At 36.6% G+C, this 26,223-nt stretch overlaps 2 protein-coding genes across 4 annotated transcripts; both read left to right on the top strand.

Annotated features, from left to right (window-relative positions):
- Nucleotides 1-685: 685 nt before the first annotated feature.
- On the top strand, nucleotides 686-15,179 carry LOC306850820 (pantothenate kinase 1-like). Of its 2 annotated transcripts, XM_079386727.1 has the most exons (8): nucleotides 686-1,225; nucleotides 5,309-5,661; nucleotides 8,147-8,400; nucleotides 10,210-10,386; nucleotides 10,907-11,030; nucleotides 11,929-12,054; nucleotides 12,443-12,536; nucleotides 13,677-15,151. In XM_079386727.1, exons 1-7 carry the CDS (start codon nucleotides 1,006-1,008, stop codon nucleotides 12,500-12,502), a joined length of 1,314 nt encoding a protein of 437 aa, XP_079242853.1. In that variant the 5' UTR covers nucleotides 686-1,005; the 3' UTR covers nucleotides 12,503-12,536; nucleotides 13,677-15,151. The 2 variants fall into 2 exon arrangements, with proteins under 2 accessions (XP_079242853.1, XP_079242854.1); XM_079386728.1 differs by having other exon boundaries at nucleotides 686-2,632; nucleotides 12,443-15,179.
- A 2,864-nt stretch (nucleotides 15,180-18,043) lies between these two features.
- slc16a12a (solute carrier family 16 member 12a) lies at nucleotides 18,044-25,905 on the top strand. 2 transcript variants are annotated; one of them, XM_079385923.1, is made up of 8 exons: nucleotides 18,044-18,158; nucleotides 18,856-18,957; nucleotides 19,484-19,786; nucleotides 20,165-20,268; nucleotides 21,950-22,093; nucleotides 22,259-23,243; nucleotides 24,150-24,409; nucleotides 24,504-25,905. In XM_079385923.1, the coding sequence occupies exons 3-8, from the start codon at nucleotides 19,518-19,520 to the stop codon at nucleotides 24,638-24,640; spliced, it is 1,899 nt and encodes a 632-aa protein (XP_079242049.1). In that variant the 5' UTR covers nucleotides 18,044-18,158; nucleotides 18,856-18,957; nucleotides 19,484-19,517; the 3' UTR covers nucleotides 24,641-25,905. The 2 variants fall into 2 exon arrangements, with proteins under 2 accessions (XP_079242049.1, XP_079242050.1); XM_079385924.1 differs by having other exon boundaries at nucleotides 18,156-18,434; nucleotides 24,504-25,559.
- The last annotated feature ends 318 nt before the right edge of the window (nucleotides 25,906-26,223 follow it).

The following is a 26,223-nucleotide window of genomic DNA, read 5'->3' as shown; positions in this document are numbered from 1 at the left end:
AAACAAAACATGATTGAAAATAAAGAATAGGAATACATTAAGTTTTGTTCATTAACCCTATTTTATTTATTGCAGAATTGTTATTATAAGTGGATAAAGTGGGAAGAGTCTTTTTCTACCATTGAAAAACTAGTTTGCATAAGGTGTCTGTTTGTCATTTAGAGATGTCTGTATTTGTTTACTTCAGCCTGAAGACACCTAGAGATTCAAAACCAATCTCTTTGAAGTGATTTATAAAATTAGCCCGCATTTCTTACACAAATGTTATTTTGGTTAATAGTTCACTAATTTGAACCGTCCTTCATCTCTCTCTTTCTAAAGTCCTTCCTTACCTTACCTCCTGATAGCTACTTGATACCCGAGAATCACTGAAACTCCCCTTTGACCTCATTCACCCCACATACATTCATGCAGAGAAATCGCTTTGAATTGCTATTCATTAACATTATCCATTTGAAACGATAGATAGATAGATAGTGTTATCAACACACGACAAGAGTGGCGCAGGCGAACATTCCGTACACCTTTATATATACCTCGCAGACAAAACGGAGATATTTAAAGACATTCTCGATTGACTTGTGATGAAAGGTCGTTCTGTACTCTGATCTATTGTTGGCGATAGACGATAGTTGTGTGAGTGCGCGTGCTGGGCTGTGAAACCGGTTCGTGGAGCCATGCTGCTGACGTCACGAGCCGGGTGTTTGACGGGGTGGCTGCCGCAGCGCCAGGACCCGAGAGTGAAACATGACCGACAATGACCTCGACCACAGCGGGTGCTAGTGTTTTACTCTCGTCGTTTATGATTCGACACTTGTAAACACGCGATTTTATAGTCGCTGCTGCTGTTTTTAGATTAAATCCGTGCATTTGGCGTCTGTCATTAGCCAAGAGCCTTCTCTTATCTCGCAAGCAGGACACATCCAGCGCGTGTCTGTGTGTGTTTTGAGGCTCGCCTCCAACCTTATTACCGGGGACTGTAGGCTTTTGCTTGTGCATTGAAATATGGATAAGGCCAATTCAGTGATGGATCAGAAAGGATTGGGTCTTTGCAGCACAAATGGCATGCACAAGACACTCCGGCGACAGCTGAGCAATGGGAGCCCGTTCAGTCCGACGGACGATAATCACCACCATCTTCACCACGACCCTCAAGCCAACGGGTCCCCGGCGAAGAGGTGTCGGCTGCGGAGGCGAATGGAATCAGGGAAGAAAAACCGACCGCGTAAGTTTATAGTCATAGACACCTTCAGAGTTCATCAGATAATATTTGTAAGTTTGATTTCAACAGTGTCTGATAAGCAGTAGCTAATGCCCTAAGATGTCACTTAACTCATGATTGCGAGACTAATGGTTTACACTGGCCGATTTGTTAGGATTAAAATTAATTTTTGCCAGTGTAATGGCACACTATATTAGTTGCCCTCATTTTTGAGACAGTGACCGGCACTGAAAGAATTAATTTATTGTAAGGTGTTTAACGTTACAGATGTATCGACTTCAGACCTCACAATTTTACCTCAGGAACGTCAATAACGATTTTTGAACCAAAATAGGATTCAGGAATTTATCGATTCTTAAATTTAGTAGGCTATACGTTTGAGTAGAGAGAAATGAAAAATTGATTTAATTTACTGCCCTCAAAAGCATGTTGCCAAAATTGTGAGATAATTACAAATTTCTAGAGAACACGTATAAAGTTCATGCAAAAGGAGTTGACAGATTTTTAGATAAAACACTGTATTTGGATCATAATGATCCGCGGTTCATTAATTTAGATAAATCAGTAACTCTTATGATTGATTCGTAAGTGTTTTGTAAAAAGAACCGAATCATTAGAGTCATTTGTCCGGGAATCGGACTACACTGGACGCACAGTATCCCTGTGTCCCAATGTGCATACTATCCACCCTATCTGCCCTAAATAGTATTGAAAATGACTAATATCGCATAGAATTTAGGATGGATAGTATGCAAATTTGGGACGCAGGCTATGTTTTTGATTCAATAAAAAGAACCGACTCAAACGAGTCATTGGTTCGGAAACCGGTCTCGTATGTTTTCGCTGGAGATTCAGTAGCAAACCCGGTCAGATTGCTTTAACACGGCGTTCCAGTTTTTTCAGTTTTTAACTTCCAGTTTTTAACGCTTCTCGAACGTACATGAAAATTATTAACTTCTGGCTTTAAAATGCTTCTCATTTCCAATCCTAGTACATGCTAGTATTTATTCCGAGAAGGAGTGTCTTGTTTTGAGGAAAGCTTGAGGCTGTCCTTCTCGCTCTCTGATTGGTCGTTGTGAAGTCAGGAGGTGTGCTGAAGCCGCTCCTGGTTGAAAGGCGCGACGCGTTTCGACCAATCAGCGCTTGACTTTTGTCTTCGCGTGGCCGCTTTAAAGGGTTAGACAGAAACGCCCCCACCCTCCACTATACAGAATTTCTCATTTTTTTCTCACTTTTGCAAAGCTGCGCTAAGAATTCAACTTTTAGATTGTAGTTATAATGCATTACAAGCCAAACTAGACTATTAATTACGTTTTGCCTATGAGCTTTCCTGCTGTTGGGTGTTTTTGTTTACATCTGAATATATTAGGACTACCAGCAGGATGAAGTTGAAGTGTTCAAGGAAGCCAGGTAAGACATCACCTCATCCGTGTGTGATGTTGTAAAACATCTACTTCCTTGGAATTGCTCTCATAGAAATTTTATTTCCTTGCAACATACTCTGGTGACACTGTAAATGGATTTGATTTTTTTTGTGCAAGTGCAAAAATGTTGTAAAACAAAGTGGCTTTGTGTCAGGTTTAGTTTGTGTTGTCAAAGGTAGCAGCAACAGAAAAATGAATGCTTAATATAGCGTTCACACTGAGTGAGTCTTTAGTTGTGTCAGACTGCATGCCAGGCCAGCTTGTCAACATTCCTCTGCTCCAGCCATGTTTTGTGTGTGTGGTAACACCTTTGTTCCAGCATTTTTTATTGTTATTTTATCTATGCTCAACCCAGGCTTATGATGTTCAAATGTATTCTTACCAGCACATAAACAATTATTTAGAGTAGTGTATTAACCTTAGAATTTTAAAAAGATATTTCTATCTCTGTATTGTGAAAGGCTTGTATGACCTGACAGTTTCCATTTTACGTTTATTCATTTAGCAGACACCTTTATCCAAGATGACAAATGAAAAATACAACAAGCAATTTATTATGAGGCAATAACACAGCAAGTACTGAAAACGCAAAGTTTCAAACATTGTCCAGAATAGCACCAGCTAGGAGGAGGAGGGATGTAAGAATAGTAAAATCATGGAAAAAGAAGAGTGAATTATTTGATCAAAACCGCTTGATGTAGTTAAGAGCAAAGTTTTGGATTGCCACAGGGTTTTGTTCTTATGTTCTTTTCAGTGGTTTTGTTCAGATTCACGCACCACGAGCACACAAAGTTAATAGACATTAAATATTTATGAATATAAAAACTTATATTAAAATGTATGTTTATGCATATTTTGACTGCTTTTGCAGTACGTTATATTGAGTGATTGTTGGTCGGACATTAATGTTGAATTTGGTGATGGAAAAGTTTCTTTTGTTCTAATTTGATGGGTGTTTTAGATACTCGGTGGTCTTCATTCTTGCTCTTTTGCACCCTCCTTCTCTGTCACATGGGCACTCACTTGCCTGCCAGTTTCTCTCTGTCAGCCCCTCTCCTTCTCGTTGGTCACATTCTCTCTCGCCACTTCTTTGCCTTTCCCAGCCCCTCACTTGGACACGCTTGCCTGCCAATTTTCTCTCTCTTGCGTAGTCTCTCTCCCTCTCCATGCCTTGGCTGACTGGGGGAAGTAAACAGACCTTTCACCCACATGGGCTGTTTGATGTCATTATGTCACACCACTGTCACACTCCTTGTTCACCTGCTGCTTCTGGCTCAGGTCATTCAGGTCAATGAAGGAGCAACATTGTTTCATTCCTGGCTAGGATGTTCTTCTGCATTTTTCACTTCAAATAATATTATTTTTCACTGTGTTTTTTAAAACGATTGAACTAAAGCACGTGCATATTCATTTAGATAGGCTTTCGTCTACTTGATTTGCATTCTCTGAAATGAGAGTGACGTCCAAAATAACCCTCCCAGCATACGCCAACATCTATATTAGTGAGGGAAAGAAGTGTGAGGGTCATTTGAGATGATGTTGTAGCAGAGAGCGTTCTGGTTGCAGACAAGTCACCAGTGCAGCACCAGCTGACAGTGTTTTTATACCTGGAAGGCCAGATTGATCTGCGTGTACAAGGCTATTCAAGTTCAGATCTGTGTCCCTGACCTAATTCTTCCAGTTTTCTCTGGGGTCAGTCCAGTGAATGTCTGATTTTAAGAGTCATATCAGTAATGATGTACCAGTTATTTGATGAGACTTTGCCCCCACTGCTTGTTAGACACTGATATGTAATTCAGGTCTTTGTTAGACACTGATCTGTAATTCAGGTCAAATTCGACGTTTCTGTGAACTTATACAGTATGTATTTAATATTAGAAACAGACCTGTGCATCTGTGTGAATGTTTGTACTGGTTTTGCTGTCTTAGTGTGTATCTGTCTGTTTCTCACCTGCTAAGCATCCTAGAACAGCCATTTGCCATGGTAACTGCCTGACTCTTCATTAGATGCTGCAGTGTTGCTTGGGGCAAGCAAGTCACTGTCTCTCTTTGGCTGACCTGCTTGCAATGTCTGAATTAGCTTACTTGATTTTAAAAGTTTGGGTCTGTGAGATATTTTTGGATTAGTGGCTTTGAAAGAAGTCTCTTATGCCCACCAAGGCTAAATTTATTTGTTCAAAAATACAATAAAAACAGTAATATTGTGAAATATTACTACATTTTTAAATAAGTGTTTTCTATTTGAATATATTTTTAAATGTAATTTATTCCTATGATGCAAAGCAGAATTTTTTTTAGCATCCATTACTCCAGTCTTGAGTGTCATATGATCTTTCTGAAATCAATCTAATATGCTGCTTATGAAAAATTTCTTTTAAATATTAATTTTGTGGAAGCCATGGTGCATTTTTTCAGGATTCTTTGCTGAACAGAAAGTACAAAAAATAATAATTCTTTGTGAGAAAAAAAAATCTTTTGAACTGTAGTATACGCACTACAAAAATACAGTCAAGTTGTTGGTCTTATGTTTGAACTCACCTTTCATTATTTATTGTGTACTTGAGGGTTCTTTGGAAGATTTTATTTGCCAATCCAGTTTATCTCCTGTCTTTGGAACACAACTTATATAATCATGTTGATCAGTCTCCTTATCTCTTTCTAGCCTTTCCATGGTTTGGAATGGACATCGGTGGTACTTTAGTAAAGCTTGTTTACTTTGAGCCAAAAGACATCACTGCAGAAGAGGAGCAGGAGGAGGTGGAGAATCTGAAGAGCATACGCTGGTACCTCACCTCCAACACGGCCTATGGCAAAACCGGTGTCCGTGATGTGCACCTGGAGCTACGCAACCTGACAATCTGCGGTCGCACAGGGACCCTGCACTTCATCCGCTTCCCCACTGCTGCCATGCACAGATTCATCCAGATGGGCAGAGATAAGCACTTCTCCAGCCTGCATACCACACTGTGCGCCACTGGTGGCGGTGCATACAAGTTTGAGAATGATTTCAGAACGGTAAGGAGATGTACCACAGAATGGCTTTCAAACTGGTTTGACAGTGAAATCAAATGGTTAATATACAGCTGTGTGAAGTAGTATTTTGGACCAGTGACATTTCACAGTGGGGTTACATTATGGCACGATAAAGAAGTAGAAGTGTGGTGTATATATATATATACATAATATTTTTGAAAGCAGTCTCTTATGCTCAACAAGGCTGAATTTACTCTATCCAAAATACAGTAAAAACAGTAATAATGTGAATTTTTTACATAGAAAAGAAAAAAAAAACGTTTTCTGTATTTTAGGAAATATTTGTAAAATTCTAAAATGTAATTTATTAAATTTTATTAATTAATTAATTATTTTTTATTTTATTTTATTTAAATGTGATGGCAAAGCTGAATTTTCAGCAGTCATTAATCTAGTCTTCAATAACCAGGTTTCCATCCAAGGATTTTTTTGAGAAAAAATATTTAGTGCTTTAAAATATTTACGATATAACTGAGGGAAATGCCAATTATCGATTAAATTTCTCATGTGTCAACAAAATCTTTTTCCGTTTAACTTTAGCGCATAAATTCCATATCGATACTTCAAATGTCGCAAAAATTAGTTTGGAAACACTTTTTGTTGAGAAAAGGGGCTTTAACGCAAATAAATGTGGTGTCACATGACAGAATTAGCCTATAGGCAGCGTCCGTGTTCATGGTGTTGCTCATGTTAAAGCACTGTTTCCCTGTAGATCAAAAGCGCATTAAATCATATTCATATTATTAAATTGTATCTAAAATTATTTTATACATGGTAAGAAAAGTACAAAAGTTTAAATTAATTAGTTTTGGCTTGTTAGCTTCTTATATTTTTATTCTTTCTTTGTTCTGAGTTCTTTCTACCGTTAAATTGAAATGATTTGTTGTGGAGTGCGCCGGCACGATCGCTTGTGTTTTTGTTGGGTTTTTTCCTTGTAAAAGTGGAAATAACTTGCACTAGCCTACTCCTTCATTTGTGGTCATATAAGAGTAAGATATTATTCAAAACTATTCAAAATATTTATTTTATTTGTGTGCATTCACAATAAAAAACAAAACGTACTTTTGTGAAATAAAGGAAAACTGCCGCTTTCTCAAGAGTGCATCACAAAAATGAACCGAAATTCTGCATATAGGCTGCTAATTGTTGCAGTTTTTTTTTTCTTTTGTTTTGTTAATTCATTATTTAGAAAAATATATTTTGCATATGGGCCTGTTTCTTTTATATAATAGCTCATGTTTTTCTCCGTTCGCAGAAGCGCTGTAGGTGCGTGAATCCTCACGTTCATGTTGTTTATGCTGCTTTTTGCGTGTATAAAATCAATCCCTGGAAAACAAATTTAGGTATTTGTAATGGGTCAAGCCACCTATCGATTTAAATTTAATTTAATTGTAATTTAACATAGTCTTGTCAGTTAACGTTAATATGGCTTAACGACCGTCGGTTAGGAGAAATAAAATAACCGAAATGAACATTCCTATTTCCTATAAACATTAATCAGAAAAATAATAATACAACTACAACTGTTTATGATCATTGCTTGATTATCAACAGTGGCCCATCTATCTAGTCTATAACAAAGTACAAAAAAAAAAACTCATGACACTTAAAAAAAAATATTTTATGTAGGCCTATACAATTTAATATAGGCTTTTTTTTGTTTCAAATGGATGAAGAACAGCTAGCCTAGCCTATAATTTATGCAATAAGATAAATTATGTATGGAAACAGCTCAAGGGCAACATTTTTTTGAGGTACACCAATTATGCGACAATTCGTTTTTTTAGGGATGACGTCATGACGAAACCATTTTATGGGTAAAAGGCCAGTTGGATGGAAACAGGCTGAAGACAGCAAATTTCGCAAAGTTTTTTTTAATGCATATCTCTTTGTCGTCAAAAAAAAACAGCGCAAAATCTGGATGGAAACTTCATTAATGTCACACGATCCTTCAGAAATCTAAGATATGCTGATTTAGCACTTAATATTACTGAAAACAGTAATATTTTTGTGGAAGCTGTGATGAAGCATGTTTTCAAAATAACCATTGAAAGATTTCCATTTTGAAATGGAAATCTTTTGTAAAAAAGTATATAATGCCATTTTATTAAGTATTAATTTGTTAATTTAAAGTATGAATTTAATTGAAATTTTACTGACACCAAAATTTTTAACTTTAGTATATATTATATACATTGTTTATCTATTTATTTATTTTTAATGAAGACAGATTTACATTTATTGCTTGTTGCTTTATTATCGTGTTTAGGAAACGGTGTTACTTTTAAACTGACCTATAAAAAATAGTTCTTGGTTTGGTGATAAAGTCCAAACTGCTCAATGGAAAGGCTAAGCATCACATTTTTTAATTAATAAAAGTATGTTCAAGAAAAAAATCTGGAAATATGTTTACATTCAGAGGAATGAGTAGTTAAGAATCCTTCTTTTGTTTTTGTTTTCTTTGTAGATGGCAGACCTAGAGTTGCTGAAGTTGGATGAGCTGGATTGCTTAATCCAGGGGCTGCTGTACATAGACTCTGTTGGTTTTAACGGTCATCCTGAGTGCTATTACTTTGAGAACCCCTCCGACACACAGAACTGCATCAAGAGACCCTGCTGTCTTGACAACCTTTTTCCCATGTTGCTGGTCAACATTGGCTCGGGCGTCAGCATTCTGGCAGTCTATGCAAAAGATGATTACAAAAGAGTGACAGGCACCAGGTCAGCACAGCTGAGCAACATGCACCATATAGAAGAAACCTACAAATAGGAATATCGGTAACATGGCCAGACTTTGTCCAGGCCCATTTAAACTAGTTTATTAACATTTACATTGATTTGGCAGATTCTAAAGCAATTTTTAGTGCATTAAACTCTCAATGACTACAGTATGTGATCAAATTATTTTTTTGATTTTGTCCATTTGTTTCCAAATTAAATTAGCATAGGGATGTTTTAATGTTGATAATTGCAAAAAACGGAACAAAACACAACAAGCTAAAAATTCAAAGTACTGGTTGCAATGTACAGTTATTCTACTGAGAAAAAAAACCAATTTGCTTATTCTGTATTTTCTATGAGCAACTTTTGCTGAGATCCATCCATGCCATGGAGCTTTTATCTTAAAATTTCCCTCTCCAGCATGAAATATGAGTTTACATTTGCCATTTGCTAACCACATGATCGGGATTGTTTCCTCGTCTCTCATGGACACTGAATCAAAAGCCTGTTAGAAGCACAAGAACACACAATCACCTCCTGCTGTGTTCATTTTTCCTTTTGAAACATGAGATTGAGTTATATTTAGATGATAACAAATGTGATTGACAATAGAGTAGGTTGTGAAGTTCACTGTCAATTGACAGATGAGTGTTTTAAATGGTCTTGTGCCAGAATGGAAGCCGTTCTGCCGTAATTGACAGATGGGAGGAGATTTGTCAGCAGTAGTCAAAACTGATGTGCAAATCTGTCACGCAGGAGGATCAAGAACGATTACTCACATTTCCTTGTCAATTTGATCCCGTTCAGTTTAGTCATTTCTACCACATTCATTTACACTACATGTCAAAAGTTTGGAATAATTCACATGATTGAATGTTTTTACACTCACCAAAGCTACATTTGTTTGATTAAAATACTGTAAAATCAGTAATGGTGTGAAATATTGTTACAAATCAAAGTAAGTTTTTAAACTTTTTTTCTATTTTAATGTATTTTAAAATGTAATTTAGTCCTTTGATTACAGCACTGAATTTTCAGCAGCCATTACCCCAGTCTTTAGTGTCACATGACCATGATGATGATTCTTATCAATATGGAAAACAGCTTTTGCTACTTTGATAAAAAAAAATTTTTTTTCAAAAGAACAGCATTTAGTTGAAATGGGATTTTTTTTTTTTGTAACATTGTAAATCTCTTTACTGTAACTTTAGATCTTTACTATAACTTAATACGTCCTTGTTGAATTAAAAATATTATTACTTTGTCTTACTTACCCCAAACTTTTGAAGTGGTTCACAGCTTCCAAACAAACATCAAGCAGCACAACTGTTTAAAATATTGATAATAAGAAAGCTATATTGAGCATCAAATCAGCATATAGAATGATTTCTGAAGGATCATGTGACACTGAAGGAATAAATTGCATTTTAAAATATATAAAAATAGAAAACGATTATTTTAAATTGTAATATTTCACAGTATTGCTATTTTACTGTATTTTTAATCAAATAACTGCAGCGTTGGTGACAATAAGAGACTTCTTTCAAAAACATGAAATCTTAATTATTCAAAACCTTTGGTAGAGTATGATGCGATGTAGATGTTGCTTTGTGTTGCAGTGACCCCCAACACTTGTTATTTGTCTCCTTTTGTAAGCTGGCCTGTTTGCGAACTTGGCCATAGACACATAGTTTAAATTGTGGTCACAAGGTCAAATTGTGTGCATGAATGCACGTGTGCCCTTCACATGTGGCCCGTAACCGTGTTTTGACTTTAAATGTTTCTTTCTCGTTTTTTTGCTGTCTTTAGTCTTGGTGGAGGGACGTTTTTGGGGCTCTGCTGCCTGTTGACGGGTTGTGAGACATTTGAAGAGGCCCTTGAAATGGCCAGCAAAGGGGACAGCAGCAACGTGGACAAACTGGTGAAGGACATCTATGGAGGGGACTACCAGCGCTTTGGCCTACAAGGGTCTGCGGTGGCTTCAAGGTACAAAAGTCACTCAGTGTTTGTGTGCGTGGTGTCAGACGACAGAGATCCACAAATGAAATGTGATGCTGCTGAGCTGTATTTATGGGGTCTTGCGTGTAGGCTTGTCTGTTTCATGTGACACAAACGCATGAGATCCCACTTCCTTTACATGGCTATTTGAATTTACGCTGACATTTAATTGTTTGCTATCATTTACTTTAAAAAAATTTTTAATTAATACTTTTTTTCAGCACAGATATATTTAATTGATTTAATCAGGACACTAGACACATTTATAACCTTATAATTGTTTGTATGTATTATTTATACATTTTAATCTATATTTATTTTACTGGTTATTTTTATCATAACTGCACAATCTACACTGATTTAGATGCATAGTCTATAGTAATTGTACAGTAAATTATAGGAGTGCCATGGGACTGCTGCATTATCCAGCCCTATGTTATTATGCAACAAGTAGATAAACTGGTCTTGATAGGTACGTAATAAATATGTTCTTGTGTTTTTATTATAGCTTTGGGCACATGATGAGCAAAGAGAAGAGGGAGAGTATTTCTAAAGAGGACTTGGCCCGAGCCACGCTTGTAACAATTACAAACAACATAGGCTCCATCGCACGCATGTGTGCAGTTAATGAGGTGTGTTGTTTGTGTGTGTGCGTGCGTGCGTGCGTGCGTGTGTGCGTGTGTGTGCATGTTTATGTGGTTTATGAGGACACAAATTTGTATAATGACATGGGTATGACAGAGGTATTTCAATATGAAGGTGGTTTATGAGGACATTGCCTATGTCCCTGTAATTCAAAAGGCTTAAAAAACATACTAAATGGTGTTTTTTTGAAAATCTAAAAATGCACAAAGTCTCCTGTGAGGGCTAAGTTTAGGTGTAGGGTTGGTGTAGGGCAATAGCACACACAGTTTGTTCAGTATAAAAACCATTACGCCTATGGAGAGTCCCCATAAACCACAAAAACCAACGTGTGTGTGTGTGTGTGTGAGCGCGCATCTGCGTGCAGTCGGCAGCAGCTATGAGCATCTGTCTGGCCACTCTGGGCTTCTCTACAGTGTTGCCTTGCAGCCTGGTGATCAAGCAGCATTGTACAGGGCTTTCAGGGTGTACAGAACATCATCAGAGCAGAAGCTCCCCATAATATGCAGAGAATACCTGATTTTATCACATTAGCTGCTATCTATGACAAGGTGATGATGATGGCAAATGCTTTGAATTTTACCAAAAACACCAATTAGAGCACCTCCTATAAAAAGTCCATAAAACAAATTGCTTGTGCTGGTCCTCCCCCTGCTGGTGCTTCAGGAAACAATCTAATTTAGAGTTATAAACAGACCCACATGAAATATATGCCGGCAGCAAGAATGTAGTACTCAGCACTCAGTTGAACTAATTAAATAGTGTTTAAATCTGTTCCACAGAATTATGCAATTATCTTCCAAAATGAGTGTGGAAAATGTGGAAGAACATCCACACATTCTATCTGGGCCTGGTCATGCTGAGTGATATTTCTGTTTTGTCCTGTAGAAAATCGAACGGGTTGTTTTTGTGGGGAACTTTCTGCGTATAAACACAGTGTCGACAAAGCTTCTTGCCTATGCTATGGACTTCTGGTCCAAGGGCCAGCTGAGGGCCCTTTTCCTGGAACATGAGGTAATTCTCTCTGTGTTTTAATAATTTACTGTTGCATTTATTTTCTCAAAATGAAATACACTAAATTTAAAAAGATTGAGGTCTGTAAAATTTGTTAATGTTTTTCATTAAAAACATCCCACAAAGTCTCTTATGCTCACCCAGGCTGCATTGTAATTTATTTGTGTGGTGGCAAAGCTTAATTTTCAGTAGTCATTACTCCAGTTCCCAGTATCCTTCTAATATGTCGATTTAGAAATATTTTCATTATTATTATTGTTGAATAAAAAAATACTGGACCCAAACTTAAAAGTAGTGTATAACAGTGAAGATTCTCAGAATAATTGATCTTATATAGTGGTAGTTTAATGAACACATGTATGTTTATATTTGTGTATGGGCGTTTCAGGGATACTTTGGAGCTGTCGGTGCTTTTCTAGAACTGCTGAAGTCATCTGAGGATGCGTAAAGGAAAGAAACCATCATCTCTGATGATCCAGAAGGTGCTTTAAGACTTCCACACAGAAATTCCAACAGGAAAACTGGAATACTGGGAACACTGGGAAATTTAAAAGAAGCCATTATAGTAATTAACCTGTAAATAACACTTAAAATAAGAGTCTAAACAATATTTTTATGAGTAACTTAGTCTCTCTCTGACTGTCGACTGTAACGTAACCTTATTGCAAATTTTTTCTGGTTGTTTTTGTTGTTGTTATTCATTTTGTAATGTTTGTAAATATCATTGTGTATTGAACAGGGAGAGTTTATTGATGGCCAAAACCTGCTCTGTTAGTTTTGCTATCCTTGTCATGCCCACCAGGTGATAGCGTATTCACCGTTAACTGGTTTCTGTTTTTAGGCCTGGTTAAATGATGGACCTTTTAGAGTTTTTTGCATTAAACTGCTGTCCAGACTCAAAATGTTTTTTGGCACACAATTCTAGTTCATTTTTAAGCCTCCGGTGCTATGTTAGATGTGTGCCAACTGACAGGGATCCTCGTAATAAAGAAAAGACACTGGTCTCTATTACAGCATAGAGCAACCTTTTTCCAGTTGCCTCTCCTTTCGCTCTTCCTTTTCACTACAGTTAAGAGTTCTCCATGCGTTTATGCATGAAAGTAATTTTAAACCGGAATAAGTTCACTCTTGGAATTAAATCAGAATAGTTTAACTTTTTAAAGATGTATTTATGCTGATTCACATGAAGCCTTTACTTATAAAAGGATACACAGAAAGCTCAGGGTGTCACTTTTATTTTTGAAAGGGAATTCTGTGAGACCAAGTGGCAAATTAGACCGAAACTTCAGATAGAAAGCTCCCCTAGCATCCCATATGTTTGACCTCTTTGTCCAGCGTTGCCTCTTTTTCATCCTGCCTTTTCCCATTCTATTTCCTATTTAAACCAAAGCTATGTCTGTCTTCTTTTTCTGGATGCACACAGTTATATGTATATACCTCCTCTTTGGTTGCCTTCCTCTTATCTAGAATGGTACTAGACTACTTGCAGTAGCCGTGTGATGACTAAACATAAAGATTAAGTCAGTATGACAACAGTTACCCACAACCCCCCATTCCTCAGTATTCAAATATCAAACATGTTTAGACAGTTCTAAGACTCAGCCATTGTGTTTACATTGTAGTGCCAAAGTGAGACTGGGAGGAGTCAAACCAGACAGCCTGCCAATGCCAGCATTCCTGCTTTGCCAGGCCATGTGCCACATTACTTCTCCTAAAAGTTGCCTAGCATTAGTGTTTCTGAGATCCTAAATCCAATATCATATGTCATTAAAAATAAAAACACCTCTCCCTTACTAGTTAACTCTGTTGTTCAATTCTCCTTGCTGTCTTTCTTGCCTTCTATGTGATTGATCTGTTCTTTTAACCTCTGTTGCTGTTTTTAGGTTGTTTTTATTTTATTTTAACTTAAATTTTTGTTATTTCAAATCTGAATTAGATTTTGGGGACCTCACATAATTTTATTTTTTCTTAAAATCAAACAATTAAAAAAAATTGTGGTTAAAATGTTGTGTACCTTTATATTTAAATATGGCTTTGGTTAGCCTTGTGTATTTTGCATTAAATTATTTTACACCATATTTTGGGTACAAAAATTTGATGGTCATCATGGGATTTGATTTTAATTTTTTTTTTTTTTTTATTATCCGGTTTTAAACCCCTCATTCTAGATTATGATGCTCTGTTTGTTTTTATACCAAACAAAATGAGAGCTGAATGCTGTATGGATGATTAACATTGATGAAGCGTGTACATTTATGGTATTGACAAATTGTTCTTGCCACACAATCTTAGTAAGATGCAAGTATGAGCATGTTTTTAAGTGTTCAAGCCTGAGTAATTGCTCTGGACAATTGTATGCTATATTTAAAGCTGTCATTCATTGTGCATTAGATTTAAATCCACAAAATACAGCTTCGTGTTTTGCAAACATTGGTAAGGTTTGAAGTAACTTTTGTTGTCATACCAGTAAGCAGCAAAACCAGCTGCCAGTTACAGCAGTTTTGTTTAGTAAAGAAACAACGCACAGACGTTGAAGTTCAAAAGCTGTATTAGTCTATATCATAGACGGTTGTGCTACAAATCCTTATATAATTTTAATGTATATGGTTCTCTTCCTCTGAAAGGTGATCTTTCACTCCTCTTGCTATGCAGTAAAGTCAGTTGCGCTGAATGTTGTTTGCTAAAAGCAGCTTGGTTGAGAGAGTTAGAAACTAGCTGCTCGTGACCTGTTTGCCACTTTTGTCAATAACACTTATAAAGTGTGAAAAGGGGCTTTTGACACATTATTGTTCGTTTTCTGTATCTGGGTGTTTTCTTTTAATTCCTACTGACATTTTAAACTAGATTATACTTTGAGTTGCTTGTTTGATGCTTCTTTAATGGATACTTTGTGCTGTTATATTCGATTGTACAAACATGTAAATATTCCTGTCTTTGTTTTTCACCTCTCGGATGTCATTAAAGCCACACTGTGTTGAAATTTGTGGCTTTGTTAAGAAAATATGAGAGATTTGATGTCTGTGTGATTCACTGGGTTTAATTGGATGCTATTATGCATAGACTCAAAAAAAGGAAATTTTTAAGAATAATAAAGTTTAAAAACAATAAAAAGATTTTTTTTTTTCAATTATTGTCAACCATTTTAAAATGCTTACACTTAATAATGAAGACAATAAGTATACAAGTTTGTGCAAATCTTAAAACATTATTTTATTTTGTAGTCTTAACATGGTGATAATGCAAATGTAGAGTTACTAAACTAAGCTGAACATGAGAAAGGGAACGAGGACAAAAATGTCCGGTACAATTGAACCATTCATTACCTTCTAAAAACTTACTAGATAAATGCTTTTCAAAAGCAAAGTGGCTCACCTTGCCCCCTAGGGCAGGGGTCTGCATCCTTCAACGACAAAAGAGTCATTTTGGCCCCTTCCGCACAGAATAAAATTCACGTGGAGCCATAAAATATTTGATGCCCAACTAAAGATAACATGGCATATAGCTAAAGTTTTATATTCAGTTATGTTGCAGGGCAGAGGAGTAGCAATCATTTCAGAAGTGAGAGGGACAGAACTGTCAAATGTAGCAATAATAATATTATTATTATAATAATATTTATTTTTGTAAGTATAATTGACAAAAAAAACGGCTAAGTAATAAAATACACTGCTGGACAATAACCAATTATTTATCTTCTATAATATTTTTGATAAATATTTTACTAATGACTATATACTACAAACACGTTTTCTATTTTTATCACAGAATAAGGCAGAACATATATTTTATAGCTTCCGTACTATAATTAATGCTGTCAAGTACCACTGTAAAATTCATATTACCTGGAGAAGACTTGAGAAACACACATAAACCATATCGTCTTCACGTTTCATTAGTTGAGTTGTTATGAGTTGTTCATTAGTTGAGTATGCTTGTTATTCAGCTTCATTAGTTGAGTTGTTATGAGTTGTTCATTAGTTGAGTATGCTTGTTATTCAGCTTCATTAGTTGAGTTGTTATGAGTTGTTCATTAGTTGAGTATGCTTGTTATTCAGCTTAGCTACAGCGATAGCGGGATGCCTGTCAAAAGTTACTATGGCTGTGTCGAAATGCCATACTATCATACTACTCTTACTATTTCTGCAGCATTCAGTATGTATGCTGCGCATAGTATGCAAATGTTCTGTATGCATGGAATACCCGGATGACCTACTATATTTGCCAGAATCTGCTAAATATAACTCATGTACACTGAAATTAGTACAGAAGCTGTGTTCCAAATGGCATACTACCATACAACTCCTACTATTCTGCAGTATGCTGTGTGAATACTGTGAATAGTATGTGAATTTTCTGTTTGCATGGAATGCCCGGATTACCTGCTACATTTGCTGAAATTTGATGTATGCATCTGAAGACGCTGCATGGGATACTGTTTCCCAGAATGCAACGCGCTCCATGTGACGTTTCATCTTCAAACGTACGTATATACATGTAAACTACAAACTATTGCTGTGCATCTAAAAACAATATAATTTGTAGGACATAAATTGTACTTTATCTCTACAGCACTTTTCCGATCAAGTCAAATGACGCCACCTCTTTTGGTGTCTTAAACACCTCATTAATAATACAGTGTGCGTTCATCAAATAACATTTATGATAATTTACACTCAATATGTTATTGCATACTGTTTTATAATGTACTACAGTACTGAAGTACAAACATCTGCCCCCTAACTATTATTTACACACCTGTTGCTAAATAAAATGCTGTTATTTTAGTGTAAACAGAATTCATCATTATTTGCACTTAATGTATCTAGAATATATCACTCTTTCCAATTTGTCTAACTGCCAAAAATATCATTGCTCAGTTAAAGACAACTCATTCAGTTCAGTCCAATAGCCTATGTAAAGTTCTTCAGTTATGAAATGAGTTTAATTGGGCAATATAGCATTGTTTACTAATATTAAGCCTTATTAACAAGCCTTTGTAAATTAATAGTTAGCACAGTTGTTTGTAAGGGGTGTGCTGAATTAATGTTTGTGTTTGTCGTGTGACAAATAAGCATACTACTCTGAAACATTTGTTGTATATTGTATACTGTTTCACACACTGTTCTTTAAAAAATAGTAGGCAGTATGCACTGTGTACTGGGCAGCAAGCAGTAAGCAAGTGTGCCATTTTGAAAACAGCCTATTACTTCTCATATGGGTCCGTTTAGGACTTCGGCTTCGAGTATGAATGAAACACAGCGCGTGAGAGCTCTGTGGTGTTCACAATCACATCGTTTCGGATACGAATAAAACGCATCCAAAACGATGTGACTATCTTTTCTCTTTTAATTTAAATCTAGATTTATTCACATTGGCCCTTGAAAACCTCTACTTTAACACACTTTAACACACCAAGAAAAAGTGCAGGGGAAGAGGATGTATTCAAAGGGACACCTCCCCCGCGTATTGCACACCCACGCTACAGGGAGCCACCACAGAGGGATGAGAGAGCCGCGGGTTGTCGACCCCTGCCCTAGGGTAATATGCATGGGCAAACCGCTGTTCTCCTGTTATCTCCTGACTGGCCCCCTTAATAAAGCTGATAGCTTTATTATAGCTATAGCCAGGGCCGGCGCCAAGGGGGGGCACTCGCCCCCCAAACGAGTTACTGTGCCCCCCACTTTCCATCCTCTCCCCTCCTTGCTGAACGCGATCGATTTTGAAAGCGAAAGTACCGATAAAACAGCGCACATAAGAAAGCGATTGCAAGCTTTAGCGAGCGTCAGCAACTGCACGCGATCACAGAATGCACGCTCTGTGCAATCGCCCCCCCCCCCCCCCCCCCCCCCCCCCCCCCCCTGAGATGAGACAATGAGACACAGAGCGTGCAATCCCCCCACCCCCCACACACACCTAGAAATTTAACCACACTTCCACTCGTTGGCTTGTTGTTTTCCGCCCTGTTGATCTGTCCGAGCGCGCACGCCGCGCAGTGATGCAGAGCCATGTGCGCCAATGTGTACCACCACACTTTGGAGGAGAGCAGTGCTTGTTTTTGTTCTTCGTCTGCTCTAGAGTCTGTACACTGGGAAGTATATTTCAGAGTAAGTTTGATTCTCTTTGACCTCTTCAAACGTTCAGTCATGTATTTTTTTGGTTTGTTTGTATGTTGTTCAGAAAACTCCCCAAGGGATTATACACAACTGTTATGACTCTTTTAATCTGTTAATTCATAATTATTTGTCTAGCTAATGTTTTTAAAGACAGAACATGTTATGCTTGTACCTGCATTGATCCAGAAAGATGATTTTACCCTCACTCTTCTGGCCTCTCCTGGTTACAACTTTTCAATGATTATTCAACTATTCAGCTGGTTGCAAGTATTCAATACTCCATGTCTGTTTTTGGCTTTATGTTTATTAAGTGTTTATCACTTACAGGATATGCTATGCATAGTACATTCCTTTGGTTATTGATATATATCAGTATTTCTTCTTATTATCACTGTTGACAACATTTGTGCTGCTTATTTTTGTGGGAACTGATCATTTTTTTCAGAGATTTTTGGTGAATAGAAAGTTAAAAAGAACCGCATTTATTTGAAATAGAGGTCTTTTTAACATTGTAATGTCTTTACTGTACTTTTGATAAATTTAATGCTGAATAAAAGCACTAATTGCTTAAAAGATACATTTGAAAAAAAAAAAAACATCTTATTGACCCAAACATTTGAACAGTAATCTATTTCAAATGTGTTTGTAAGATTTTTTTATTATTTTTCATTTTATCTAATTTTTCAAGTTTCAGAAGATGTACCTTCAGTGAGACGGTCTGTTGAGTCTTTAATTTGAAGACTGAAAGTCATCGCATAAATTCTGACTGGTTTAATGGACATAGATTGAGGTGAGTCTATACCAATCAAGCCCACCACAAAGTTGTTTTTTCCATGTCTTTGTTCCATGTCTGATCATTTTTGCAATAAAGTAACTGCTTTTGCCCCATGAAGTAGTTTTTGGCCCTCTCTCTTGGAATTAATGAAGACACACTGTGTTCCTTGCCTCCCTTTGGACCAGACTAGTGTGTGTGTGTAGTAACTTGGTCACACTCTGTATCATGGAGTGTTTATGTGGCAGACTCAGATAGGCTCTAATTTCTTTATTTTGCTCTTACTCACTAACCATAGCAGTCACACGTTCATGAGGGTGAGCAAATGATGACAAGAATGTTAATTTTCTGGCTGAACTATCCCTTTTTTCTCAGAGACATAAGTGATACATTTTAGTATTTAATCAAAAGCACCACAGTGCCATTTGAGGTAAGTTCACAATAAAAATGAGAGATTTCTTTCACACAGACTGATGTAGATTGCACTTACATTTTGTGAAGATAACTAAAGTAAAAAAAAAAACAAGTTCTGTTTCTCCTGCAGATTTAGCTTGATGGCATTTAGAAGCTCCTTATAGATGAAAGCAAGAGAAAAACAGCAAGTAAATTCGTCCCAAGCAGAGCCAGAGAGTGCAAAACCAGCTGAAACTGGACAGAAGAGGAAACAAGAGGCTGAAAGGAGTGAGAGAGTGAGGGAGAGGATGAAGAGAGGAAGCATCTTGTCCAGCAGAAGTCTAGAGATGAGTGAAAAAACTCCACATTCAGCTGCCGCTCCTGATGGAGGATGGGGCTGGATGATCGTGGCCGGATGTTTCCTCACCACTGTTTGCACACGTGCAGTCACTAGGTTAGTTTATGACTCCCCCAGGTTGTTTAATTTTTTTGATTTTCATTTCTTACCTTACCAGGAATTAAGGTGATACCCTCATGTCACTTCAGTTTTTGCAAGTTTAATGTGAGCCTAAATTAAACTAAAAGCTGCAGAAATGGCCTTCAAACTCAACCAAGATTCTTATGTTCTCTTATGTTTTTAAATTCTGAGCCCCTAGCCAAGACTGAATTACTCATGTCTTCTAATATTAAATCATTAAATAAGCAGAACAACTTCCCCAGGAAAAATACCCAGTTTTAGATGTTAAAAGGAATAAAATGAATCTTGCTCTAAGCACCAGAAGACCTTTATCATATGCTTTCTCAAATCTGCACTTTCTCATGCTGGTTGCAGGTGTGTTTCCATCTTTTTTGTGGAATTCCAGTCATACTTTTCCAGAGATTATTCTGCAACTGCATGGATACACTCTCTGCTGGACTGCACCACAATGCTGTGTGGTAAGACTCATGCCAAAATAAAATAAAAAAATCCCCTAATGTTCTCTCTATAGAAAAACTCTCTGACTCAAAGGTGGCAGCTCAAACTGTATAAAACCATATTGATTTTAGGATAACTTTGTTTTCAAAAAAGTCTTTGTTGACAGGTTTACAGTGCATAGTCCACTCTAAACCAGATTTATCTTGCTGCTGGTGAGAAAGAATGTTCACAGAAACACATTTTCATATTTATGTAAGGGCCTTGGTTATATCTTATGGTATCTGTTTTTCACCATTCTTTTACGTAGTTTAAGCAGTTAGATATCATAGTATTTGTCAAATGTTTGAGATTACATACACATTATTTATTAATAAATATATCATAAAGATAAACATACTCTTTAAAAGCACTGCAGAGGTTAATTTGCAGATGTCACCTTAACCCTTGTGCAACCTTTTTGACATTTTTGTCCTTTTCCGTTTTTTTTTTTTTTTTTTTTTCTTATCATTTTGCCTGTGTTATTGGCAGCTGGATCAATTTTGGCACAGGTGTGTATTTTTACTGGAATTTTACTATTTCACCCCCATTTCCTTTAATAAATCTATTTTGCACTAGGTACAGAAAATAGTTCCTCTTAGGACCTTTTGGACAAAAATGTCCATTGAAACCCATTAAAACTGCTATTAAATCGTAGTGCCGTTTAACTGTAAAATGATGCAATTTTTGTTAATAGGCTTTCATTCTGTTGGCAAGGCTTAAAAATGTAATGTTTTACTATTTTTTACCAGATGGTGCCATTTTTTTCAGGTTTGGCCTATAAAGCAAATACTCTCCTTATTCCTGTATATTATAAAGCCAATTGGATAAATAATGAAGCTATAATTGTGGGGGTGTGTTAGTATGGATGTCAGAGTGTGGTTTGTATGTGTCATAAAACAATTGTGTGTGTGTGTTCTTGTAATATTTGAGAGAGAGAAACTCTACTGCAAATCACAAATCCAACCACTGTGTGCACCAGCGATGTTTTGCTGGCATTTAATGGGGAAAATGTGGTACTGCCACCAAACAAAATCTTGCTGAAAGCTAATTTTTTGAGATATCAACCTCAAATTTGGAACACAACTTATTTAGATTTATGGCTTTGATTTTCAACAGGTTTAGAGTTCAACATGTTTCATAAAATATATATTTTATATAAAATATTGTTCATAAATCATTTTCATAAACTTAAACCTGCATAACTTTTTTTGGTTTCACTTTTTAAACTTTTTACTTCAAAAATAATCTGCCATGGGTCTTCTTTAAAATGAGACCAAATTTAAGTCTGTGCTACCAAGCTTCAAATTTTATGACCGATTTTTTTTTTTTTTTTGACACTATGGACCTATGTGTAACTTTTTTTTATTGATGCACAAGGGTTAAGGAGCTATTTCCACCTGATCTGAGACTAGGTAATCTAACAGTAGCTTTTCCATTGTAATTTAATAGATGTCTTGTTACCACATGAAGCACATTTTTTAGGCTGTTTTTTTTTTTTTTTTATAAATTGCTTTAGAGAGCAGTGTAATATTATAATGATATAATATTATTTTATGTATTGGTATAGGTTGATATTGTATATTTATCAGTTAATATTCAATATTTATCATGCTATCCACCACTTTCTCTCCATTCTCTTTCTCTTTCTCATTCTCTTTATAGCTCCATTGGGTAGTTATATAGGGAACCGCCTCTCTTCTCGTATAGCTATCATGATTGGTGGGCTTCTTTCCTCCGCCGGCCTGCTGCTTAGCTCACTGGCCACCAGCGTGGAGTTCCTGTATCTCACACTGGGTGTTCTTACAGGTGTGATTCAGATTGGCACACATACATCAGCATACAAGCTTTTATAATCATCATTTGGGGAAGCTATTGTAGTCACCTTGCCCTGCAATTATTACATCAATTTGTAACAAACTAGGCAGGCATATCCGTAGTCTTGTATACTAACTTTCCCGATTCTCTGCACAGGTGTGGGTTTTGCTCTCAGCTACACTCCTGCAATTGCCATGGTGGGTTCTTATTTCAGCGAGAGAAAAGCGCTGGCTTACGGGATCGCCATGTCAGGCAGCAGCATCGGAACCTTCATACTAGCACCCTCTGTCCAACTCCTCATTGAGTTCTTCTCCTGGAGGGGTGCACTGCTCATTCTGGGTGGTTTGGTGTCCCACCTGTGTGTCTGTGGAGCCCTTATGAGGCCGTTGGAAGGCCAAAGTGGGAGACAGAAAGAGATGGAGTTGGAGGGTGGCAAAAAGGTTGACTTCCTATATGTGAAACTTGCTGATGCAGGACACAATATGGAAGTGAGTCCACTGGAACAGAGATCAGTGGAGGTAAAACATACGGATATGGAAAAGAGAGGGGAAAATGAACATTCTGAGAATATGCAGAGCGATGGAAAAGAACAGATGGAGTCAAAGGCTTCTGATGCAAAGCAAACACACTCTAATGTGGAAATAAAACTGAGACAGGAAGACTCAGTGGACTCAGAGACTGTGACCAGAAGCACAGATGAATGGGACAAAGAATCAGAGCCAAAGTGCTCAGATACAGACATCTCAGTCCCAGCTTTAGTACAATCAGGTGACTTGCTTTTGGACTGTTTGCCCACCAAACAGGAGGATACAACTATCCCTGAATCAAACACTAACCACAATACTTTGGCACAGTCAAAAGTGGCAAACACAAAATTACTAAAGGAGTCCAGGGACAATGTATGGTCTATCATAAGGAAAACAGTATTGAGAGAATATTCCTTCCTGTTGATACCAGACTTCTTATTGCTGTTGGTGTCCTTCCTGTTCCTTGCATATGGTTGCAGTGTGCCATTTGTTTATCTTGTGCCATATTCCCTGAGTGCAGGTGTCAGCCCTCAACAGGCAGCATTACTCATGTCCATACTTGGGGTGTCAGGGATTGTCGGTACTATCACTTTTGGATGGATTGCAGATAGAAAGTAAGAGTTTGTTGTGATCTTTTTTTTCTAATTCTCCTATAAATTACAATATTATAGACATTTAAAAGGATAGTTCACCCAAAAATGAAAATTCTGTCATTAATTACTCACCCTCATGTTGTTCCAAACCTGAAAGACCTTTGTTCATCTTCAGAACACAAATGAAGATATTTTCATTATTTTTTAATTCTTTGCACACAAAAAGTATTCTCATAGCTTGGTAAAATTACGGTTTAACCACTGATGTCACATGGACTATTTTAACGATGTCCTTACTACATTTCTGGGCCTGGGAACATTTCAGTTGCATTGTTGTCTATGGAGGGTCAGAATGCTCTCAGATTTCATAAAAAATATCTTAATTTGTGCTCCACAGATAAACAAAGGTATTTAGCTACATCTACACTAGACGCCTGTTAACTTTATCAAACCTGTGGAGGTAGGCATAAAAAAGTGATATTTTAATCTGTTTTTAAATTCATATTCATGTCTTCTAATGTAGATGAAGTCTATACATTCAGAACGATTGGGAATCAACCCTAACCATTTGTTAAGTCTTATGTCACATTCCACCTTTTCTGGGTCCAAACGCTCGATCAGCAAAAGCAAAAAGCAAACAACAAACAGTATTACTATCTCCATACTGAAATCTTACCTGGCCACACAGTAATTCATGTTCCGAATCATTAAAAAATTGGTGTCTGGGACAGCATGAGACTTTAGTGTACACTGTGAGTTTTTAAAAGGTGTGCTATTAATAGTGCGCATAAATGGCTACTGAGAATATAGAGAGTAGAGATTACTGCACTACTTATTCAATGATACTCCACCACTGCTATTGTAATTCTTCACAATTCCTATCTTTCACACTGTGGTTTGATCTGTATCTATGTGCATTGTGTTCAGGTGTTTGAGGCCATATAGGGTGGTGAGTTACATGCTGGCTGTGGGGTCAGAAGGACTGAGTTGTCTGTTTCTGCCTCTGCTGAATGGTTTTTTCCTGCTGGTCCCCTTTTCTCTCATCTACGGCTACTTTGATGGAGCTTACGTGGCACTTATTCCTGTGGTGACCTCTGACACCGTCAGCTCCACCCACTTGACCTCAGCTCTGGGAGTTGTTTACTTTCTTCACGCCATCCCCTACCTCATCAGCCCACCTATTGGAGGTCAGCAAATTTTCAACTCTCTATTTAACTGAATGATATGTAAATTAAACAAACTATTTAACTAAATGAGTGTTTTATGAATTCTCTCTCTTAGGTTGGCTAGTGGATCAGACAGACTCCTACACAGCAACATTCTTCCTCAGTGGAGTCGCTCTGATCTGCAGTGCTGTGATTCTGGCTGCTGTGAGAATGATCATCCGTTGCACTAGAGGGAGCGCTTGCTTAAACTGACTCACAACCAGGTACACAGGAGATTTCTAAAGCAGCAGAAAAATATTGCATAAGAAACATGAAAGTGCCCCTCCGGATTTAAAAATGGTTTTCATGTGTTCCTGATCTGAAGCTCTCATCAGTCAGATTGATTGCCACAAATACAAGCTTTTTTATAGCATTAGTGAACACAGAACTGATTGAAAGAATACACTGCTCTACTGCCGAAGTACAGAATTCATGCTTCAATTGGTTAAAAGCGAATTAAAGGAAGAAATTAAATTTAAAGTTTTTTAAATTTTTAACTAGTCAAATGCTCTGAATATTTTAATGTGTTTGCTACAAAGGAAACGTGTTTTGTATTTGATACTTATTTGTTATTTTAATGTGTGTGTCTCTCAGCTGATTTCTGATTGGCTAGTCAGAGAAATGAACAGATGGGCCCAATAGTTACATGTACACTGCTTCATTCACAGCTCAGTGTTTTTATAATGTACACTACCATTCAGATGTTTGGGGTCTGTAAGATTTTAATGATTTTAAAAAGTCTCTTACACTCAAGGCTGCATTTATTTGATCAAAATACAATAAAAAAGTAATATTATTACAAATATTGACATGTTATTACATTTAAATTTTTATTTTAATAAATTGTAAAATGTAATTTATTCGTGTGATGGAATAATTTGCTGAATACAATTTTTAATTTCCTTAAAAAAAATAAAAGAATATTGACCCCAAACTTTTGAGAAGAAGTGTATACGGCTACATACACCACTGTTAACCTCACTGTCCTAAAAACATTCCAATCAAATGCCATCCTTTTTAATGTCATAAATGTACATTTTTGATGTTAAATGTCTTCAATTGTTCAATTGTTTTTAAATATGGCAAAATGCAATGGATTTGTTTCTAATTATGCATAAATCTACAAAGCTTTCTTTGGACTTGGATATTCTGTGCGAGCCATTCAGAGAATGCTTTGGTGAATAAACTTTATGGATGGAAAAAATTGCTAAATGACAGGGAAACAAGAATAATATGAGATGCTATCTGTAAACAGTATAAGATAACCTGTATTTCATATAAAGGCCATGGACAGTATTCTCCCTTCAAAAAGAATTATAGGTATTCGACAAGAAGAGAAGCAATTGACATGTAATCTCTTGATTTCAACTTTTAGAAAGTTTATCGAATACCTTGTGACTCTGAACAATACACATTTACTTGTATGTGACCTTGTTTTGTGCTGGAACAATGTTACAATAGATCATTTTCAGTTTCTTACAATGTATCTTCAGTCTCTCCATTGGCAAGTTCTTTGGAAAATGTGAAAAGAAAACATGCAATTCTATTGTTTGAAAATCACTCACAAGAATATTATTGCAAACAGAAAACACAAAGTTTCAAAATCAACAAAGCAGGCAGATCTGATGAATTAGAAATGAGAAATCAATTAAACAAATCAGTTTTTATAATAAATGTTTATTCTATTTGAAACAGCAGCACATGTAAGCAACACATCTGTATTTCCACATTTCGGAAATGAAGATCCCAAAGCAAAGCAGCTATAAAAGTGTTTTAGTTCTAATTAAATGCAATAA

This window comes from Barbus barbus, assembly GCF_936440315.1.
Source record: "Barbus barbus genome assembly, chromosome: 30".
NCBI classification, from domain to species: domain Eukaryota; kingdom Metazoa; phylum Chordata; class Actinopteri; order Cypriniformes; family Cyprinidae; genus Barbus; species Barbus barbus.
The sequence above is the reverse complement of the archived record's forward strand: the minus strand, read 5'-3'. Positions and strand labels throughout refer to the sequence as shown.

What these genes read in the sequence shown, in the direction of transcription:
- LOC306850820 (XM_079386727.1), top strand. Translation starts at nt 1,006, where the DNA reads ATGGATAAGGCCAATTCAGTGATGGATCAGAAAGGATTGGGTCTTTGC. An exon ending in AGGGAAGAAAAACCGACCGC is followed by an intron (nt 1,226 to 5,308) that starts GTAAGTTTATAG and finishes ATCTCTTTCTAG; the next exon opens with CCTTTCCATGGTTTGGAATG. An exon ending in AAAAGAGTGACAGGCACCAG is followed by an intron (nt 8,401 to 10,209) that starts GTCAGCACAGCT and finishes TGCTGTCTTTAG; the next exon opens with TCTTGGTGGAGGGACGTTTT.
- slc16a12a (XM_079385923.1), top strand. Translation starts at nt 19,518, where the DNA reads ATGAAAGCAAGAGAAAAACAGCAAGTAAATTCGTCCCAAGCAGAGCCA. An exon ending in CTGCACCACAATGCTGTGTG is followed by an intron (nt 20,269 to 21,949) that starts GTAAGACTCATG and finishes TTCTCTTTATAG; the next exon opens with CTCCATTGGGTAGTTATATA. An exon ending in GGATGGATTGCAGATAGAAA is followed by an intron (nt 23,244 to 24,149) that starts GTAAGAGTTTGT and finishes CATTGTGTTCAG; the next exon opens with GTGTTTGAGGCCATATAGGG.